Below are 19,955 nucleotides of genomic sequence, written 5' to 3'. Positions count from 1 at the left end.
AATTGACTCCATAAGGAGGTAATTTTTGCAACATCTATCTACAACAATTTTGATTCCACTTTGTGCCATACTCATCTCAAATCATGGCATCTCAAGTAAATTGTAATTTCCTTATAATCTGTGATAGAAACAAGAAAAAAAATGGAGGCAAACCCAGGATAAAACTGTAATGAGAAACTCATTATTATCAGTGGGTGAGCTGAAATGCTGGCACATTTCTAAAGTGGACTTTAGTTAGTGATGTACATAGTATCTTTGCCAAAATAAGCACTGATGTAATCCAGAGGTCTTTGTGTTCAGAGCTGTTCCAAAAAGGCAGTGACCTCCATTCTTTTATTGTGGAAACTGGTGCTGAAGCAACCTGGGGCTGCTAAGGAAATAGCTGTTGAGGAAATCCATACTGAAAGAACAGGAACTTTCCGCCCCTAGGGTAGATGTTAGAGACTTTGTCATGTGGTGTGTAGTTGTTGGTGGTTGGTGGGTTTGTTGTTTGTTTGTTTTGTGTTTGTTTGTTTTCTTCTTTTTTCTTTTTCTTTGGGGTTTGTTTGTTTTGGTTTTGTGTGTGTGTGTGTGTGTGTGTGTGCTTTGGGGGAGTTGCGGCTTATGTTTGTTTTGGGTTTTGTTGTTTGGGTGTGGGTGGTGTGTTTTTTTATTTTGTTTTTCTTTTGTTGTTTTGTTTGCTTGTGTGTTTCTTTCTCTTTTTTAACCTTGTAGGACTTGGGAATGCAGTCCAGTCTTGCCAGGTTTCCTGCAAAAGTAATGGGACGATATTTTATTGTCTAATAAAAACTGCATGTCCATAGTAGCTATTTGTGATTTTGTCCTAATGGCTACCTAGCCATCTGCTAATGGTCTAAAGGTAGTAACTGAACTCTAAAAACAACTCTTGAGCAATAGTTTGTGTGGGGTAATCTCAATGATGTCAATCATGGGGTCATACTGCCTCTGTTTGTGAAATGTGACTGCCTTGCTGGAAGAAGTTGATAGCCTTGTCTCATATAAAGATCTCTTGTATAGTTGACAGTAAGGTGACAACTTTCTACTGGGATGACAGAAAAGGAGTGTACGAGTGTTTCTGGGTCATGCTTTACAGCTGTTAGGAAGAAAGCAGACAACAAACTCTCTGCCTGAGCTCTTGTCAGGTGCTGCTTGAAAGCACTTCCATGGCTTCTCACAGGCACTAGAGGTTTCCAGGCACCTTGACACATATTTGTTTTGTCCTCTGAAAGCAGCTTTTTTGGGACATATGCAGGAAGTGGACTAGTGGTGCCTACTAGACATCCACCTGCCTTCCTGAATTTCATCCTCATGCTGCAAAAGACAGGACACTCTCGTATAGATGTTAGCGCTGCATACAGACCCTGTTGCCATGTGTGGTCTAACATGCCATCTCTGATACACATCTTGCAGCAAGTAAAATGAGGCTTTGGAGAATCCTACTGCATTTTCTTTCCTGAAAGCATCACCGGTGCCACCTCTTGGCCAACCTCCCAGTATTGTACTCTCTCAGTTCGTAGGCCATATTTAAAAGATGAGGGGGGTTGGACTCGAAGATCTCCAGACATCCCTTCTAGCCCCTAACATCCTGTGATCCTTTGTGATCTGTATAGTTTACATGGATTAGAAACTAAATTAACTCACTTTCTGAAAAAAGTTGGATGGTCTTGGTATTCTGTACACTTTGAATTTCTGGCTCTTCTAGTTTAAATCATGTCATCTCTTTGCGTTTCAGTGAAGCTCAGTAAATTGATACCAGCTGAGAGTTTGTCTCAGCATATTTTATGATTTGTGCGATAACAAACACAACAAACAAATACACATTCACTCGGGAACACAAACTTTGTAACACATTCTTTTCTCTGACCCCAAATTCAACTCTGTTGATTCGAGAAACACAGCAGGGTGTTTGTCATGTGTGTAGTCAGCCCACTGAAAGAAAATGCATTTATTTTTCAAAGTTAGTGTGCTCATGATTCTCTTTGAATAGCATTACAGCCTTGTTTCTCAGCTTCACCGTCAAATCCAACTGATGCCCATATATGTGTAGTTACAATGATGTATGCTTCTGAAAGGAGTCTGATATCTAAATTTGAGAACTGCTGCTTTAAGGAAGTATTTTTTTTCTTGATTTGTTTTCTTGTTTTATTTTCTTCAGCATTTATGTTTCATATCTCTGCAAACAGTTGTGTTTTTTTCTGTCTTCCAGCAAACAAGACCCTCTTGGTTGTATCTAAAACCAAAATAGGAATGTAGAAAGGGCCATAGTAGAACTACTTACAAGACGCAGACAGTATAATTTCTGCAGAATGTTGAAAAAGAGGAACAATAACTTGACTTGTTAAAGAAAACAAAGTACAGAATACGTAGTTGAAGAATATAGCTGTCTACTTGACAAGGGAATGCCTTCAAGAAAATGGTATAATAATGGGAAAACAGAGATGATGATTCTGTCCTCAGTTACAGTAGTTTCATAATGGTGTCAGTTACTTGGGTTGAGTCCCTGGTTTTACTGATTTTATTTGGATCTCTCTCTGGCCCCAGCTCAGGATTTACTCTTGAGATGAAACTTTTTCCTTGTTTATGTAAGTTGTTGTGCTAGCAGCACAGAGTCTGCTCTCAAGCAGGAGTTCGCCTTTGATTTTAAAATATCATGGAAATGCAGATGCTCAGCTGATGAAAAACCTGGACATCACTTTCAGTGCAGTCTGAAAATGTGGCCCAAAGTCAGTAACAATATTGACATAAAGCGTACCCATTCAAAGTAAATATTAAACATAAGTTAACATTGCAGGCACAGTAATATTTAACACAAACTATTGATGCTCTTTTTTTTTTTTTTTTTTTTTTTTTTTTGTAGAGCATAAACGTTTCCCCATTCATCCAGACCTGCTGTGTGTTCAGGTATGTGATTGTTATTGTGACTGATACTCACTGAAAGGCTTTCATAGCAGCAAGGTGATGTATATTGATCTCTTTATAGACTATATTTTGTGATTAACTAATTTGATTCTTTCACAGCTTGAGGTTCAATATATGGAAAGCAAACAAACAAAAAGGTGTAAAATTTATATGACTTATACCAAAAGCAGTGATTGTGAGTAATTTGTTTGCTGCATTGATAGTAATATCCACTTAACTACCAGAAGAGAGTCAGAATTAATAACGGCACTTCGATGGAACAAATTGTCTAAGTGCTAAGTGTTACTGTTTCTTGCAACCCTAAGTAAAGGACAAACCTTTGTTGCTCTTTTATGCTACTTTACATAATAGCCATGACTGTTTATCTCTGCTATAATTCATAATTTTCAGTGTAATTTTGCATTAATGATGGAACAATAAAAGTGTAAATTAGTGATATGTATTGTGGCACTTTATAAAATGAACGATATAGCCTTTAGTACACATATTCTAAGGATTGATTTTTGTGGGTTTTTTTAGGATGATTTGGAGTTATCAGACTTATTTTTTCATTTTCTTACTTGCTTCCGTTTACAGTGGTAAGTGAATATATAATTTCTAGGACAGGCACACAGAGTAATGCAACTCTTCTGGAGGGGGATATGACTAGTAACTGCAGTCTGGTCTTGAGAGAGCTGTCTTGGTTGTGCTCAGTTAACTTTTGGTAACTTAACATAACCCTGTTCCCTGACGTGGAACTTACTAATGGGGCTTTGCTGACATTGTCCTGACACTTCCCCTTCCCATGCTGTCACCTTGTCCAGCATGCACAGGACCATCCTGTGGGTGGTTTTCTCTATCGGGCTGAGGCTCATGACTACAAAATCAGTGTGTTGATCAGAGTCCCACATTCAACAGCAAGGGTAGCAGCTGGTGGGGATGCAGGAGGTAGAGTGGCCATGGATCTCAGCTGACTCTGAATCTGTGAGCTCGGTTCCCCCAGGAAAAACTGGAGCAGTCATACGTGCTGGCTGCCGGAGGCTAGGTTTGGCAGCACTGGCATAAGCTGGCTCTCCCTTTCCAGAGAAGCCACAACGCCTTCCCCTGATGCTGCCCTCAGGGTATGAGTCAGGACCTAAGGCCACCCAGCCCAGCAGCCTCCCGGTGAGATAGTGAGCTCCAGAGTCAACGTCTTTTTTTTTTTTTTTTTTTTTTTTGGAATAAACAACCCCCCACCTGCAAATTCCACTCTTAGTCACATGCTGCTTTTGTGTCAAATTGCTGATTTCAAAAGTATCTCTGTAACACGTGCTTACCATCATGCTTGAAAGACTGTTGCAATAAGTGTGAGTAATTCCAGAACCAACTGCTTTATTGTTAATTATATCTTAGACTTCTCTTGATATGCTGGAAAGTCAGAGATTGTGCATGTTTTTCAATGTCAGTCTGTGTTAATGATTTACCTTGTTCAGTTAGCAGAAGTCAAACTTCAAAAATTGCATTGCAGTGCCCTGAAATTCCCTCTGCTGATAAATTATAAGTAAGACCTAGCACAGATTTATATTCATTAATGTATTAACTGCTTTCTTCAAGGACAATCAGGTAACTCAGATTTTTAGCAAAATGTTTGATAAACTAAAACTAAAATCTTGGAACATTTTTGAGACCTGGGAAATATTTTTATTCAAGTGTAGGAACTGGTGCAGTTATACATGGTGCATAGTTTTACAGCGTAAGTAAATTTTTTAGATAGTAATTTACACTAGAAGAAGGTAAATAAGATCCAAAATGACTGCTACAGCAAATAACTGCAATATTTTCTTTTGACTTCTGTTAGAGTGTTTGAAGTAATAGAAAATGCTTTCTGTTAATGACAAAATTGGGTGAAGAGGCTCTGCTGAGAAAGGTCTTGAGAGTATATAGCTCAGAAAATATGGATGCTTATGAAGTAGAAATTGTGTAGTAATAAGGATTTTTCAAGATATTAGCATATCTTGCACATATGTCAATTCCTTTTTAGCTCCTTTTTTGGGGGGGATAAATTATATATTTTACACATGTTCAGGAAGTATAGAATTGCCTATGTGTAGTTTTTAGTTACATAAGCAAAATAAAATCAACTTGTAATATTTTAAAACTGTAAAATTCAATGATAGTTCAATTTGTTTTCATTTAAAATATGTATTTGTTACAATATGATAGCTCTATAAGTTACAAATCAGTCAGGTAGATAAAATGTTTTTGAGTTTCCTCCCATTCTCTAAAAATACAGTGTTTTCTCTTTGTCTTTTAGCTAAGAAAAACTTTTGCAGACACAGGAAAAAAATTTGACATATTGGCTGTTATGCTACCCCTTTGGAGGGCAAAATACAAGAAGAGAGTGGACTCCCCTGCAAAGCAAGTCCTCTTGAGTGTTTTAACATGGAGGTATTACAAATGCCTTCATTATGAAAGAGGGAAGGGAACAGGTTACTTCTTAAGTATCTTCATTTCACAGCTCTTCAGTGTCAGTGGGTTTCATTACAAAGTTCAGTATGGGATTGATGATAAATTCCTGGAGATGTGAGGTGGTATCTGTGGTCATTTTTATTCTGGACAATTCCTGAAACATGACTGCTGTAGAAGTATTTTCTTCATTGCAAAGCAAGTTGGAGGTGATTCAAGCTGGAGTGTGAGTGAGTAGAAGGTTTATGAGATGCTAGGAGACACTGAAGCTGTGCACAGTGTCTCTGTCCCTGACTCCAGTCTCGGAGCATCTCTAAACAAAAAATAGAACTGTCTTCACACACAACTTCTTAATTCTTTTTGGTCTCTGCACTTCTTTCTCTTGGTTTTCCTTTTAATGGTTCTCTGTATTGGTCTCTCTCCAAGTACAATTCTGCCACTCCTGAGATCTGCCATAAGAAGGTCCTTTTCTTCTGTGCTATAATGGCCTGCCTTTTGGCCTATCCTGCTGCTCATTCTTTTGCTTCAGCTCAAGCTGTCATGCTCCAGCATCGAATCTGAGGCAGGGAATGGGGGAAGACACCCCGGAGAGTTTTATTTCTGCTGGAAAGCAAAGATGAGACCCTCAGAGAAACTGTTCCTCACTCCCTTCACCCTCAGTTTCCTGCCAAAGGACTGCCTTAGAAGCAAGGTCAATGATGAAGAGGAACAGTGGCTTCCCCCTCTTGTGGTGGACTATGTCTGCTCCATTTTAATAACTTATGCATTTTGTTATTCTGAATCAGAATGTGTGACTCAGATCTATGAAAATACAAACTTCCAAGGAGGAGATATCACTACCGTTTTTACACCAAGTGCCAATTACTGCCAAGTAGTGTGTACTTACCATCCTACCTGTTTGCTCTTCACCTATTTGCCAGCAACATGGACTAAAGATCCTGCAAACAGGTAAAGTGTTCATGTTCATGTGGCTTTTGCTGGTCTCCTGTGGTAATTTTAGGATCTCAGTAATGTTTTGACAGAACACAGGTACACAGGGAAAGCTACAGGTTTGCCATGGAAAACAATGTCATATGTCTTTAAAACTAGTGATCGAAAAGAGTATTTGCTTAAACTGAAAAGGTTAAATTTGGCAATGACCAATCTTTCACACTTGCATACCTACCCCTTCAAGAAAACATAATTGACTGTGCACTCTGTCCTCTGTGCTATGTATTTAGTTAGGGATAATGGGTCACCCAGCCTCTCTCTTTAACGTATTTTTCTCACAATTAAGAACTTTCAGTAGCCTGAGAGGACAAGGCTGCTCTTCCTTTCCATGTGTTTCTTCCTTTTCATGTATTTCTGTCCTCCAAATCCTGGACTCTGCTTCTCGCTTTAATGAGAGCTCTTGGAGCTCCCACATCCTCCAAATAATTTCAACTGCCACCAGTGCCAACAAAGCAGATGCAGCTCTGCCCTATCTTTCTCCAAATTGCACTTGTCTACATTTTAATGTTGATGGATATTGGACAGCCTGCATTTCACCTGAGAAACACTTATGAAAGTCTGTGTTGCACTATAAAAGCTGTGAATTGCTGTATTTTAAAACACAGGTTTTCCTGCTACTTAAAAGACAGTGATACAGAAATACTGCCAAAAGTACATATGGAAGGAGCTATCTCTGGACATTCCTTAAAACAGTGCAACATCCAAATTAGTGGTAAGACAGTTATTCACATGTATGCTTTTTATGTTCTGTATCATGTAGCAGATGTTAGAAAATCAGCGTTTTGCAGACAGGGATAGAATCAGCTGAGCAGTGCTTTGTATGTTCTTTGCCAGATCTTTTTCAAATACAGATTACAAAAATCTCCAGCTGGTTTCACACTTTGGCCCCAGCTATCCACCACTGAGGCTCCCCAGATGAGGTAATAGGGAAATCATGCTCCTGCAGTCACTGTTTCAATTGCTAGAGGCAGATGGGAGCACATTTTAGATAGCAGCTCTAGTTCTAAAGATAAATTAATTGCTACAATTGAACTCCATCAAGCTGCTCATATGGCATGTGTGACTCTGCTTTTGTAGATGCCCAACACAGTGCATAGTCACAAAGTGATGTTCCTAACTTTATGATTCTGTGTAATAATTTGTTAGCTGCTCCGTCTTTTAGCGTGTGTGCTATGCACAGAATTAGTGTCAGCATACCATACCAGCAAGTTATCAACAGGCACATTTAAAGCTAATTCAATGTCTTCTTTTAAATATGTTTTAAACTTGTACCATCATAATCATGTCATTAAGAGAGCAGCTTTAAGCATAGCATGGTAGTGCACAAAAATAGAATAAAGAAGGATATATTTATTCACTTCCTGACTTTGAAGCCAAGTGTCTTATGGATGTTAGGCTAACTCTTTATTGGTATAGCAGCTCAATGTATCAGGACTAAATGGGTCTTATTTAGTGCAAGTTATCCATTGTACCTGTTGATGAACCAGTTGTGCAATTTGCTTTTGCTTGCCACTTGCTTTTCAGAACAGTTGGGACATTTGAAAGCCCTTGCCTGCCAAAATCCTGTTGCAGTTATATTTCTGAGTACCTTTGGTGGAGCAAAATAAATTTAAGTGACTTGTTATTCTTTATGCTCTATAGACTATTTGATTTTGTGCGAGTTGCTGTAGAGTCAGAGTAATCACACTAAAATGAAAATCTACCCATATATGTTTAAAAAACCTACCAATGGTTGACCGACATGTTCTATGGAAAGCCCTGACTGACCATGAGGCAAAACCTGCATCCTGCACCGGAGAAAGCTGTTTCAAACCCCACAGTCCAAATTCTCCCTCTGTGGAGTGTAAATTCAATCTTCTGACTCAAATGAGAGATGTCTTGCTTGTGAGGACAGAATTTGCCTTTTAAACTGCTCTGTGAATTTGGAAATGGGAACACATGCTTTAGTACTAATTCTGAGTTCTTGCTTTGATTAATGTCATTGTGGTCTCAGTCATAGTGGTGAGAGCTCTTCTCTTGTCTCACAGGCACTGTCAAAGTCTGCCTCTGTCCTGTGGAGCAATGCTTTATCTGCATTTCCAACTTTGTTACTAGAAGTACATGTAAAGTATGAGGTATATGAAGTGAGCATGGAATCTTGAGTAGGGGCTGTGTTGCATGAACTGCTATCTTTTGGGCAGTTCGGGGTGTGGGGTGGGGAAAATACTAGAATTGTGTTTTCAGTACTTGGTCTCTCTTTTTTTCACAGCTTGCAGCCCAGATGTCCATATAGGATTGGATATGGAAGGGGAAATTTATGACATTACTACCTCTGACAGCTATCAACAGTGTCAGAAAAGATGTACCAATGACAAACATTGTCATTTCTTCACATATGCCTCAGAGACGTTTGACAAGGCAAGCTTTCGGTACATGCAGGTTTGATCCCTTTCCTTGGGCAGCACTGTGCTTTAGTAGAGCAAATCTCATAGCAGTCTAAGGTGCGAGAATTTACTCAAGGAAATCATTTCTCCTTGACTCGTCATCCTTGCAATGTTAATTCAAACTTACAAATAAGAAAATGTCTGTAGTAAATTAGTTTTCGTTTGTCCATTGGTGAGAAAGACAAACTTTATTATCATACCAGTGGAAAAAATTAAAATCCTTTGAAGATATTGAAATGCAAATTATGTTGGTAGGTGTGCAACGTTATTGCTCTGTTAAATCTTGCTCTGCCTGTTTCTCTGAAAACAGCATCATCAAAGCAACCAGAGAAAATCTTTCATTTTATCAGGCCTATTTTCGAGCTTTTGTTCTGCTCAATTTTACAAGTTAGATATTGTTCATCTAGCTCTGTTCCTCATTTGAAGATTGTTCTGGATACTGGAGACTGCTCTGGCCTATGACCTGAACCTGCGCCATGGTAGGAATTACAGGGCCAGGAGGATGGTGTAGAGCAATAAGATGGCCTGTTCTCTTAATCACTTTCTTTATTCTTTGTCACTCAGTAAAAAATGCTTCCTGAAATATACCAGTGTAGGAACTCCAACCAGAATAAAGGTGCTTGATGAGGTTGTATCTGGATTCTCTTTAAAGCCATGCCAGCTTTCTGAAATGGGTAACTATTTAAAATCTCTGTATCAGTTTAGTTTTACGGGTTATGGATGACGCAGTGCTATAGTTCTTTGACATGTATAAATGTTTCATTATGTGAAATAATTTACCTTGAAAATATAGGTAGTACTCTCAGGCACAAAGGAGGTTCTGATCTTTAAATTTTTGTATTTTGCCATTTATTTTATATAAAGAGTTGTCTGCTTGGAGGATTTAGAGAGTACTTTCACAAGATTAGATTGATGAAATTGCGTATTTTCTTTGTACCAGGGACAGGAAAAAACCGAAAAAAGATAAAATCCCTTCAAACTCAAAGATCAGGAGAAATAGAAAGCTTTCTAAATTATGTTTGCATACTGTGTATGCAAAGACCTGCAGCCTTCTAATACAACTGGCTAATATAAAGGGATGTATTTGGTGTTTTGTGGGTGATTTGTGGTGAAAGCAGTTCCTGATTCGTCCTGCAATCAATAAGGCAAAAGTCTCAAGAGAGAAACCTCAGACAACGTATCTTATACCTTCTTATTCTAAACTAAAACATCCTTCACTTTTTTCTTTCTTTTTTTTTTTATTTTTACTTTTTTTCCCTTATTTTCATCTAACTTCACTTTCTTTTACTGTGTGGTATTTTCTCTTCTTAATGGTGATGATATCCTTCTACTTCCATATAGTCTTATTTAAGCTTACAGATAATCTAGCTTTCCCATGGAAATCACATTTTGTAGAGACTCAGCATCATTTTTCTGTATCAGTGTGTTTTCTTCTCTCTGCTATGCCTACTGTAAGAATAATCTTTGGAAACTATTGAAAAAGTAGTTTTGTTCAGATCTTAACAATGAAGAGTCCTTAAAGAAAAACGAAGTGCGAAGAATAAACAAAGAAAAGACTTTGTAAAGAGAAGAAAGCGGTTTAGCTATTCCCTCACTATGTGTTTGAGAGAGAATGGAAGGAATATTTATTTATTTATTTCCCCCATGTTCTGGAATGCCCTAAAGCCTACAGCTCTAGTCCTGGAGTTGGAACAGGTTACCTAGAGAAGTTGGGGATACTTCATCCCTGGAAACATTTGAGGTCACATTGGATGGGGCTTTGAGTAATATAAATCCAGTTCTGGGGTCCCCAGTTCAAGAGGGACAGGGATCTACTTGAAAGAGTCCAAAGAGGGCTACAAGGATGATTAAGGGACCGAAGCACTGCCTGATGAGGAATGGTTGAGAGACCTGGGGCTATTTAGTCTGGAGAGAAGACTGAGAGGGGATCTAATAAAAGCATATAAATATCTGAGGGCTAGGTGTCAAGAAAGGGACAGCCTCTTCTCACCTAAGCCCTGTGATAGGACAAGGGGCAATGGATGTAAACTACAGCACAGGAAGTTCCACCTCAACATGAGGAAAAACTTTACTGTAAGGGTGGCAGTGCACTGGAACAGGCTCCCCAGAGAGGTTGTGGAGTCTCCTCTGGAGACTTTCAAGACCCATCTGGATGCGTTCCTATCCACTAGATTCTATGGTCCTGCTCTGGCAAGGGGGTTGGACTCGATGATCTCCAGAGGTTCCTTCCAATCCATAACATCCTGTGATACTCTGATTTAGTTGAAGGTGTCCCTGTTCACTGCAGAGGAATTGGACTAGATGACCTTTAAATGTCTCTTCCATCCCAGACCATTCTGTGATTCCATGACTTGGCTGCTGTACTTTCTCAACAGATGAAGTTCTCTGCTGTCACTGAGTCCTGTGTTTTGGATCATTTCACTGTTTTTACTGTCTTTACAGCTGGTGCTTCCTTTTATCTTCTTTTTTTTTGTTTGTTTGTTTTCTTGTTTTGTTGTTGTTTTTGTTGTTGTTGCCCTGGGATTTTAACTAGGACTTCAAATATGTCTTTGGAGAATGTAACTCATTCTTTTTATGAACATGCTAGCACTTCTTGTATCTTCTATACCCATAGTCTGATTGTGTGAAATATCCTGCTAAACCTCTGTTATTTTATTTTGGTCATGTCAGGGGGAAAACTGCACATTATTCCTACCTATTCTGCTACTTTTCAAATAATGTTTAATGTTAAGAGGATCATCCTGTTATTTTTCTTCTAGTCTTCCCACGATCCTCTTAGAAATATCTATTACCTTAATTATTCTAGACTTTGCCTAGATCACCATGATTTATTCCTAGCACTAGATTTGTACACTGATCTCCACTGTTCCTGGTTTAAAGCCTTCCCTATGAGAGTAACAAATCTGTATTCTAACGTGTCATTTCTTTACTTCTCTGTATGAACCCTATTCCATCTTGGTGGTCCTCTCCATGAGCTTACACACTCAAAAGTGTCATTGAGAAATAATTTTTGGTCCAAATGTGGTGTTATCTTTCCAGTTTATCAGTCAAAAAGGATAGAAATGTAAATAAGAATAGAAATGAATAATCTGTAAGCTTTACTATTCTGATGATGCAATAAAAATCTTTACAATTCTGATATTTTTTTTTTTTTTTTTTTTTTTTTTTTTTTTAACACAGATTGTCAAATGGACCTTTTTGAAGATCAGGAATTTCCAGGAATGAATATTACACATTTTTTCACTCCTGATATCTCTGTCTGCCAAACTATTTGTACATATTTTCCAAAATGCTCGTTCTTCACGTTCTTTACTAGGAAGTGGCAAATAGAATCCCAAAGGTGAATATGATAACTGCCTTTAATTTTCTAAGTAGATTTTTTTTCTTAAGCACTATTTTCATATGAAAAATGTTAAAAGGTTATTTTCAGGAAAGCTCAGTTTATAATTTCTTGTAGGCATTTCATCTGTTATCCAGTGCAATCAAGTGTTTGTTTTTTTGTTTTTTATTGGAGCTGTTTATATGACATTAATCTAAAAAGTGTTACAGATGTAAAAAAACCCCAACAAACCAAATCAACCAACCAAAAGCAGAATAAAACAAAACCCCAAACCAATGAACCTCCAAACTGAATTTTATGAAATTACCAGAAAGGTAATCTGATTTCTTAGCAGTATTAAATTATTTACTTGAGAAAGTTTTTGATAAAGTTAACAGGCTTAAAAATGTTTCTGTTGAGCTTCTTTCTTTCTTACCTGATAGTGAGAATTGTTAAAATGTATATTCCATGAAAAACAGAAGAATAAATTTCCAAAGGAATTTCGGGAAAAGGCAAAGCTTCATATGAAATACTTTTACAAAAGGAGACTTAAGAGAAAAAAACACATTTGAGAAAGAGCCGGTATGGAAATAATCAGTTTTAGGATGTGTGAACGGATTTAAATTATTGTTAAAAAATCTATTTTTAGGAATCTTTGTCTTCTGAAGACGTCGACAAGTGGGGTACCAGAGGCACTTATATCACGAGAAAATGCTGTATCAGGCTTTGGTATCCTTAATTGCAGAAGATCCTTTCCTGGTAAACAATAGATTACAGTAAAAATACTAATTTTGGCATTAATAGACTCGCTGATGCTTGGAATGCACTCATTCTTACAGCCTGCCACTCTCGCACTTACATGCACATGAATTTTTTGGGAGAGGAACTCAATGTCACTTACACTAAAGGACACAGAGCCTGTCAGCAGGTTTGCACAGACGTGATCCGCTGCCAATTTTTTACCTATTTTCCCCTCCAAGATTCATGCAACGAGGAAAGGTGAGGTATATTTTTCAAAATCTTCAAAGAGTTCTTAAGTAATTATTCCACAGATTTAGCAAAGGGGGAATCTATGTGTTCTGCATACAAAAGTACAAACCAGTTCTTTGCTTTAATTCCTCGGCAGAAAGTGTGAGTGCCACCTAAGAATGTCCTCAAATGGATCTCCTGTGAAAATAGTACATGGGCCAGGAAGGATCTCTGGATACTCACTAAGATTATGTAAAAAAAAAGCCAGTACTGGTAAGTGAGACAGTGCTTAACTGATTTTAGTAGAGAAGCCAAAACCCCCTATTTTTTTGTTGGTGTTTTATTTTGTTTTGGTTTGGTTGGTGGTTTTGTTTTGGTTTGTTTGTTTGTTTTAAATTTTATTTTTGTTTGTTTGTTTTAATTTAAAACACACTTATTTTTAATTGATTATAATGAATTGGTGACATTATCTCAATGGGATGCCTTGTGAAGTTAAAAACGTTCTGAAGTTGCCCTGTTAAACAGCACCAGCACCACTGTGAACTTGTTTGTAATAGACCCTATCATCATAAATCATGAAGAGGTCAGAATCTGTCATGTATCTGTTTTGCAACAGATCAGTCCCTCTTCAGGGATCAGCAGTAGTTTCATCTTAAGTTTTCATTGGTGACTGCAAATTACCTTTAAGCACAGTTTTAAACAATTTCTCTAGTGTGTATGCAGCATTCTGCAAGAACTATTAGGATTGTTGGAGGGACAGACTCTTCCCCTGGTGAATGGCCATGGCAAGTCAGCTTGCATTTGAAGTTGTCTCGTAAGAGACACACCTGTGGGGGCTCCATCATCAGCAACCAGTGGATTCTTACAGCTGCTCACTGTGTCATGAGGTGAGGCCTCAATGTAAATGTACAAATAAACCAAAATTGATCCAGCATGAGATAAGCTGAGATCTAGCTCTTGTAAAAATAAAAATGAGGACTACTGATGCTAAATGATTGTAACACATCTAGAAGATAAATTTCTAAAGCAGACAGCAAATACCTACAGAAATATCAACATTCTCATGTGATACAAGCTTTTTCTTACTGTAATGCCATATCACCTATCAAGGAAAATCTGTAGCTAGTGTATTCCTTTTCATAAGCTTCAAGTTACATACTTGGAGATTTCTCTGTGGCACTTAAATGGTAGTAGTCCTAGAGCTTCAGTAGCAGAGTGCTCAGCAAGTTAACTTGTTTGAGCAGGACACAAAGTAAGTCAGTGCAGGAGTCCAATTAGTCTGCTTCTGGTATCTGAGCTACCTATTTTTACATTTTTACACGAAACATTCAGATTCCAACAATCCTGGTTTTTACTTTAATAGTTGAGGGTTTTTTTTCTGAATTCTATCAATGAGCCAGTTAGTACCCTATTTTTAAGGTAGATTTCAACTGTAAGAACAAAATTTATAGCAGCCAATACCTAAGACATTGCTACTTGTCATCACCTGTAAAGCAGGTCATCCTGTCATTTACAGAGTGAAAAGTATAAGGCTGTAGTGCAGTGTGATGGTAGAAAACAGACAAGTAACCCAGCAACACAGACCAAAGTCAGGCTTTTTTGCTCATGCAGTGTAGTACCTCACCCTTTATTGTTTTCATGTGGAACACCATTGCCAATATGCTGCCTCCAGTAATTAAACTCTTTAAAACACCCTAGATAAAAGTTTTCCCTCTCCACCTGCTACGCAATGTAGAAACTACCAATATCGTAAAAGGCAAAGGAAGAAGATATTCCTACAAAATATATATTAAAAAAATAGACTTTATTAGTTGGAAACTATTAAGCCTAACTGATATTTATGAGACCTTACACAAAATCTTCAAAATACTTGCAAAGTTTGTTTGGATTCATGAAGGTTACTTGGAACTTTTCATAGGTCTATGTTACAACACTTTCTAATCTTTGTTTACATGGCTAGTGCCATTTTCCTAGCAAATGTGGGAGTAGACCATTCTTGACTTTATGTTCCCAACCGTGCTTTCATTAAAGGAAAAGCTCTTGTGTAGGAATAAATTGAAAGAACCTCCTTTACTACTTCAGGGCTTGCATTTGGCACTTGAAAAGAAATAAATAGATTGATAAATAAATAGCAGAAGAGAAAAAGAGAAAATAGAAGAAGGCAGAAGAGGAAGGAGGATGAAGAAGGATCAGGACAATGACAATCAACATAAAGGAGAGAGGAAACTGATGTAGGGATGAAAATGCAAATAGGGAGAGGAACAGAAGGTAGTGGAGGGATTAGACAAAATAAACGTTATTTAGTTTTGAGAGTCTGAAAATAATAAATGGAAAGAATTACTGCAGTGCTGTTTGCTGTGCACGCAGGAGTAATGAAAGATGTTGGCATCTACACACAATCTCGAAACTGGGCTTATCTTTTGCCACAGACTGACTGTTTCTCTTTCTCCCTCAGTCCTGAGAATCCCAGCATTTGGCGTGTTTATGCTGGTATTTTAAAACAATCAGAAATAAATGAGGATACAGCCTTCTTCAAAGTGGAAGAGATTATTATTCACCCTCAGTATAAATATGCACAGAATGGATATGACATTGCTTTAATGAAACTTGATAAGCCTATGAATTTTACTGGTATGTAGTGTATTTCAGAGGAATTCTGAAAATGTGTGGGATGACACAAGGCTGGCATTGGTATGCAGTGCATGACACTTGGGTTGGCTTCCTTTAAGATGCAGTTACTGGGGTTTGAAAAGAATCTCATTCTGTTGGCTTTGAAGAGAAAAATTGGTGGCTTTTGTCTATGTGACTGGAATGATATATAGTGTAAGGGACAAAGCATAACATGGAGGCTATCATCAGGGGTTGTGTAGGTGTCCATAAAACTTTAATGTTGCAGTTGTCTCTGCTGGTCAAAATAATATTTTAAATCATATTTTAGATCTTCAACTACCTATTTGCCTGCCATCAAAGGAAGATGCTAACATACTTTATACTGATTGTTGGGTAACTGGATGGGGTTACAGAAAAGAAAAAGGTACAGATAAATATTTAAACACTGAGTTATTGAATTTGCAAAATTCACGTGGTAAATTCCCTCCCTCCCCCCCCCCCCCCTTATTAAAAAAAAAATCCCCTTATTTTTAAAAAGAAAATTCTACTATGTTCTTGGCTACCATTATTGCTAATTGGCCAGAACTGTAATGTAATTCTTAATTAGAATATAGTTCTATTAAAACATCATAAGACTTGTATGAGACACGTATGAAACTGTCATTAAATAATGCTATGCCCTAGATTCTATAAATTCTTTGATACAATAGCTTGATATATGTAAGAACAAAACTTTTAATATATCCTTTACGGCCCTTAAATATTTTTCTTTAGATCCTAGAATAATCTACTGGTAAACCCCAGTATACATGTGGAGTGCTCATTCATTTTCATGTTCCCAACTGAAAACAAGCTAACTGATTTACCACTAAATTGTGAGGTTTTGAATTACAGTCTGCACAGAACCCCAATTTTTTTTTTTTAAATTATTATGTTCATACGACTTCAAAACCTGCAGACAGAAGTATGTGGCTTTTGTGACTCTGAAGACTGATTATAAAAAAACCCCATGACTCTTGTGTTTTGATTATCAGACAGTTCATGTTGTTTACTACCACACAAATAAAGGAAAATCAATGTCATGGACATCTAACAACACTCAAAAAGCAGTGGCCTCCAACTTTGTAATGCCATTGTCCAGGGATTTCTGGAGTTTAATTTTAACTTTTATTTTGCTAGAAGCAAACATTTATCTGTTATATAGGTCGTGTAGAAGATATTCTTCAGAAGGCTGCTGTTCCTCTCATGTCGAAAGAGGAATGCCAGGCAAGATACCGGAAGCGCAGAATAGGTGACAAAGTGGTCTGTGCTGGCTATGACCAAGGTGGAAGGGATGCTTGCAAGGTAATGAAGTAGTATATAGTGATATATTCCAGCTGTTTGTTCAAATACAGAATTGAATATTGTAATTATTTTTTAATTGCCATTGGAAATACATGGCTCTAAGTAGAGCTGTTAACTAGTGTGTCACTTTGGCATGTCAAAAGAAGTGAAAACCAAGGTACATGCAAAACATTTTTTATGTGACATTGAAATAATTAGAGAGACATTCCATGGATAAGAAACTCCGGGTGTATGTGTACATGTATCTCATCCATTTAGGGAATAACCAGTATTCCTTTCAGACTATCAGAAATCCACAGAGAGCAAGTATAGTATCTCAAAGCATTTCTGCAATAAAAGCATATTTCATATATGATGTCTTTATTTCTTGAGATGAAATACTGTACATGAAAGCACACTTTAAAGCATCCACTGTATACAAACCAGAACAGAGGGTGCTAGCCATGCTATTGAAATGCACAGTGGGTGGACTTGAGCAGACTGTTCTGTTCGTTATTAGAATTGAAAATGTCTCAACAGCATGAGTTCAGAGACACAAATTTTCTGCTTGAGTGTAAACTCATGCACTTACATTAATTTAAATATTCTCAGTTAATTTATTCCAAAAGAAAACAGTCTGATTAGTAAGATTAAATTATGTATGAAATACAGTATTTTAACTTCAAGCATTTAACAGTTAACATTAACTATGATTGGTATCGAGCGATTAGAAATAAAAATACTTGGAGCTGGGAAGTAATTCTTCCTTTATCCCAATTAAGCTCTCTTTATCTGATACAGTGTACTAGAACATGCTGTTTTATAAAAATAACGCACTTGCTATTGTCTCAACAACTTGTAATGGCCACATTACAGAACCTTATGCTGGGAATGATCAGTTAAGCATAAGACACAAAAACAGAGATGTGTTTTATCCAGGGGAGGACAGCATCACTCTAACAAGAGAAGCTATGAAGAGAACTCGTTGCCAAATCTACTATTTTTCTCACTTGCACACATAGCCTTCATTGGTTTTAAAATCCTGTGTAGCTTTAAATCACAGTAGTTTTGAACATTAACAGGAAATGGAAATGATTTGGAACGACTGGAAAGTATTTAAAAGTCAATTTACTGGAGAAACAGAAAACCTGCTTCAGTACCTTGTTAATTAGCCTTAAGTGAAAGTAATTGAAATCCAGGCAGTTATGCTGGTGTTAATGCTGATTTTAATTGAGGCTTTCTGAGTGAAATACTGACAGGAGCTGTTCCTTCATGCTCTGCCTTTCTCCTGTGATACAGGGAGATTCAGGAGGGCCGCTGTCATGCAAGCATGAGGAGCTGTGGTACCTGGTGGGCATCACCAGCTGGGGCAATGGTTGTGCTCGTCCCAGGCAGCCAGGTGTCTACACAAAAGTTGCTGAGTATTCAGACTGGATCCTAGAAAAAACTACGTAGCACAGGAGTTACTTACTGGCTCAAAATGTTGTCGTGGGATAATAACTCTGGGAGTAATGTGGAGAAGTGCAATAAGGTTTTTTTTAAATGCTGCTTCCTCTTCGCCTGGGAAGCAAAAGACTTGATGTAAAAAATAGAAAAGCAGGAATGAATGAACATTGCTATTATTAAATAAAAAAAAGCAGTAATAAAATTAAAACTCTGTGGTCACTGATTTGGCAGGAAAAAAAAGAGTATTTGCATGAACCACTGATTTCTTCTCTCTCTGCTAGCATAAAATTAGAGTGAACGAGGTTGTATGGCATGTACGGGCCTGGGAGCTGCTTCTGAATTCTGAGGTTTGAACACAGCAATGTCGATTTTCCTCCCTTCATCAAATTTGGTTGAAATGAGCCAACCAGTCCCAAACTTACCAGAGGGCTTGGAGAAGGGAAGCTGAGACAGGGAGAAGTCTATGCAGTTGGAGAAACCCTGTTTCCTTAGGGAATTAGTCAACCCTGGCCATCCTAACAGAAAATACAACCCAGAGGTCTTGGCAAGCTCTTCAGCAGGAATTTTGCAAGTGTGGTAACAACACTGTCTTTTGCTTATGTTATTTAAATTTTTGTGGAAAGTTTTGTGGTAAGAACTATAATGTGGGTCTATATTCCTTGAGGCAGAATATCCAAAAAGTCCATAAAAGAATAAACTCCTTTAGAGGCATCATATGTCATTAGTCATTGCACAACTTATTTTTATTTGCTAGATCCCTAGTTCTTTTTGATTAAAGAAACAGCTCTCTCACTTCCTTTTTTTCTCCCCTAACATTAGTATTAGAAACAGCAATGAAAAGTTTATTGTTTTCCTATAGTAAGAGGCAGCATTTTACACTGAATTGGAAAGGAAGGCAGAGGACTTAACATTTGTCTTTTTCAAACTTCATGAGCATGTTTTCTAATCCCCTAAGTTACTTTAATTGCTGAAAATATGTCTTAGAATGCTACTCATAATTGCCATGCACCCACACTGGGTATGTTGTGGAGGTAAACAGCAGGGGAGGCTTTTAAAGTAAATGAGGTTGTGAAGATTAGAAATTAAACAGGTCAAGCTGCTGAAAATTACTTTTGGTGCTTTATTTACAAATAACACTGAGGAAGAATGTAATTCCACACCTACAAGCTACAAATAGTTCTATCCGTTCTTCTGAAGAGCCCTTGTGATCAGAGGCTTCTCAAAGCATGTAGTGCTAAATTGTGGTCGTGGTCAACACACCTGAAATTCCAAAGCTGTATTTAAAGGCTGGGGGTTTGGTCTTGTCCATTTGTAAAGAGCGAAAATTCGAAGCAGGGATTAAAACAGTCCAAATGTAACAGGAGGAGAGAGGGAATGGTGCTGCTGCAGGCACAGTCTTGGGAAAGAAGGGCACTGCCTACCCTCAGTCCTATAATGGGCTCCTAGAGACAGGAGATTGCACCACAGCTGGTGCAGAGAGCTGGTTTCCCTCTTTGGGAAGCCCTGTGCTGGTTCTAGATGTTTAGAGATCC

The 19,955-nt window shown here is 37.7% G+C and overlaps 1 protein-coding gene across 1 annotated transcript; it reads left to right on the top strand.

Moving 5' to 3' along the window:
• Positions 1-3,439: 3,439 nt before the first annotated feature.
• On the top strand, positions 3,440-18,432 carry LOC128968497 (coagulation factor XI-like). The gene is made up of 14 exons (XM_054383020.1): positions 3,440-3,497; positions 6,129-6,291; positions 6,939-7,045; positions 8,582-8,741; positions 9,321-9,430; positions 11,937-12,096; positions 12,725-12,834; positions 12,915-13,074; positions 13,202-13,317; positions 13,757-13,931; positions 15,500-15,675; positions 15,983-16,078; positions 16,859-16,998; positions 18,277-18,432. The coding sequence occupies exons 1-14, from the start codon at positions 3,440-3,442 to the stop codon at positions 18,430-18,432; spliced, it is 1,887 nt and encodes a 628-aa protein (XP_054238995.1).
• Positions 18,433-19,955: the final 1,523 nt, after the last annotated feature.

The sequence above is a fragment of the Indicator indicator genome, chromosome 8 (genome assembly GCF_027791375.1).
Source record: "Indicator indicator isolate 239-I01 chromosome 8, UM_Iind_1.1, whole genome shotgun sequence".
NCBI lineage: Eukaryota > Metazoa > Chordata > Aves > Piciformes > Indicatoridae > Indicator > Indicator indicator.
Note: the sequence above shows the minus strand (reverse complement) of the source record. Positions and strands in the feature narration are given on the sequence as shown.

What these genes read in the sequence shown, in the direction of transcription:
- LOC128968497 (XM_054383020.1), top strand. Translation starts at nt 3,440, where the DNA reads ATGATTTGGAGTTATCAGACTTATTTTTTCATTTTCTTACTTGCTTCC. An exon ending in ATGCCAGCTTTCTGAAATGG is followed by an intron (nt 9,431 to 11,936) that starts GTAACTATTTAA and finishes TTTTTAACACAG; the next exon opens with ATTGTCAAATGGACCTTTTT. An exon ending in TGGCAAATAGAATCCCAAAG is followed by an intron (nt 12,097 to 12,724) that starts GTGAATATGATA and finishes ATCTATTTTTAG; the next exon opens with GAATCTTTGTCTTCTGAAGA.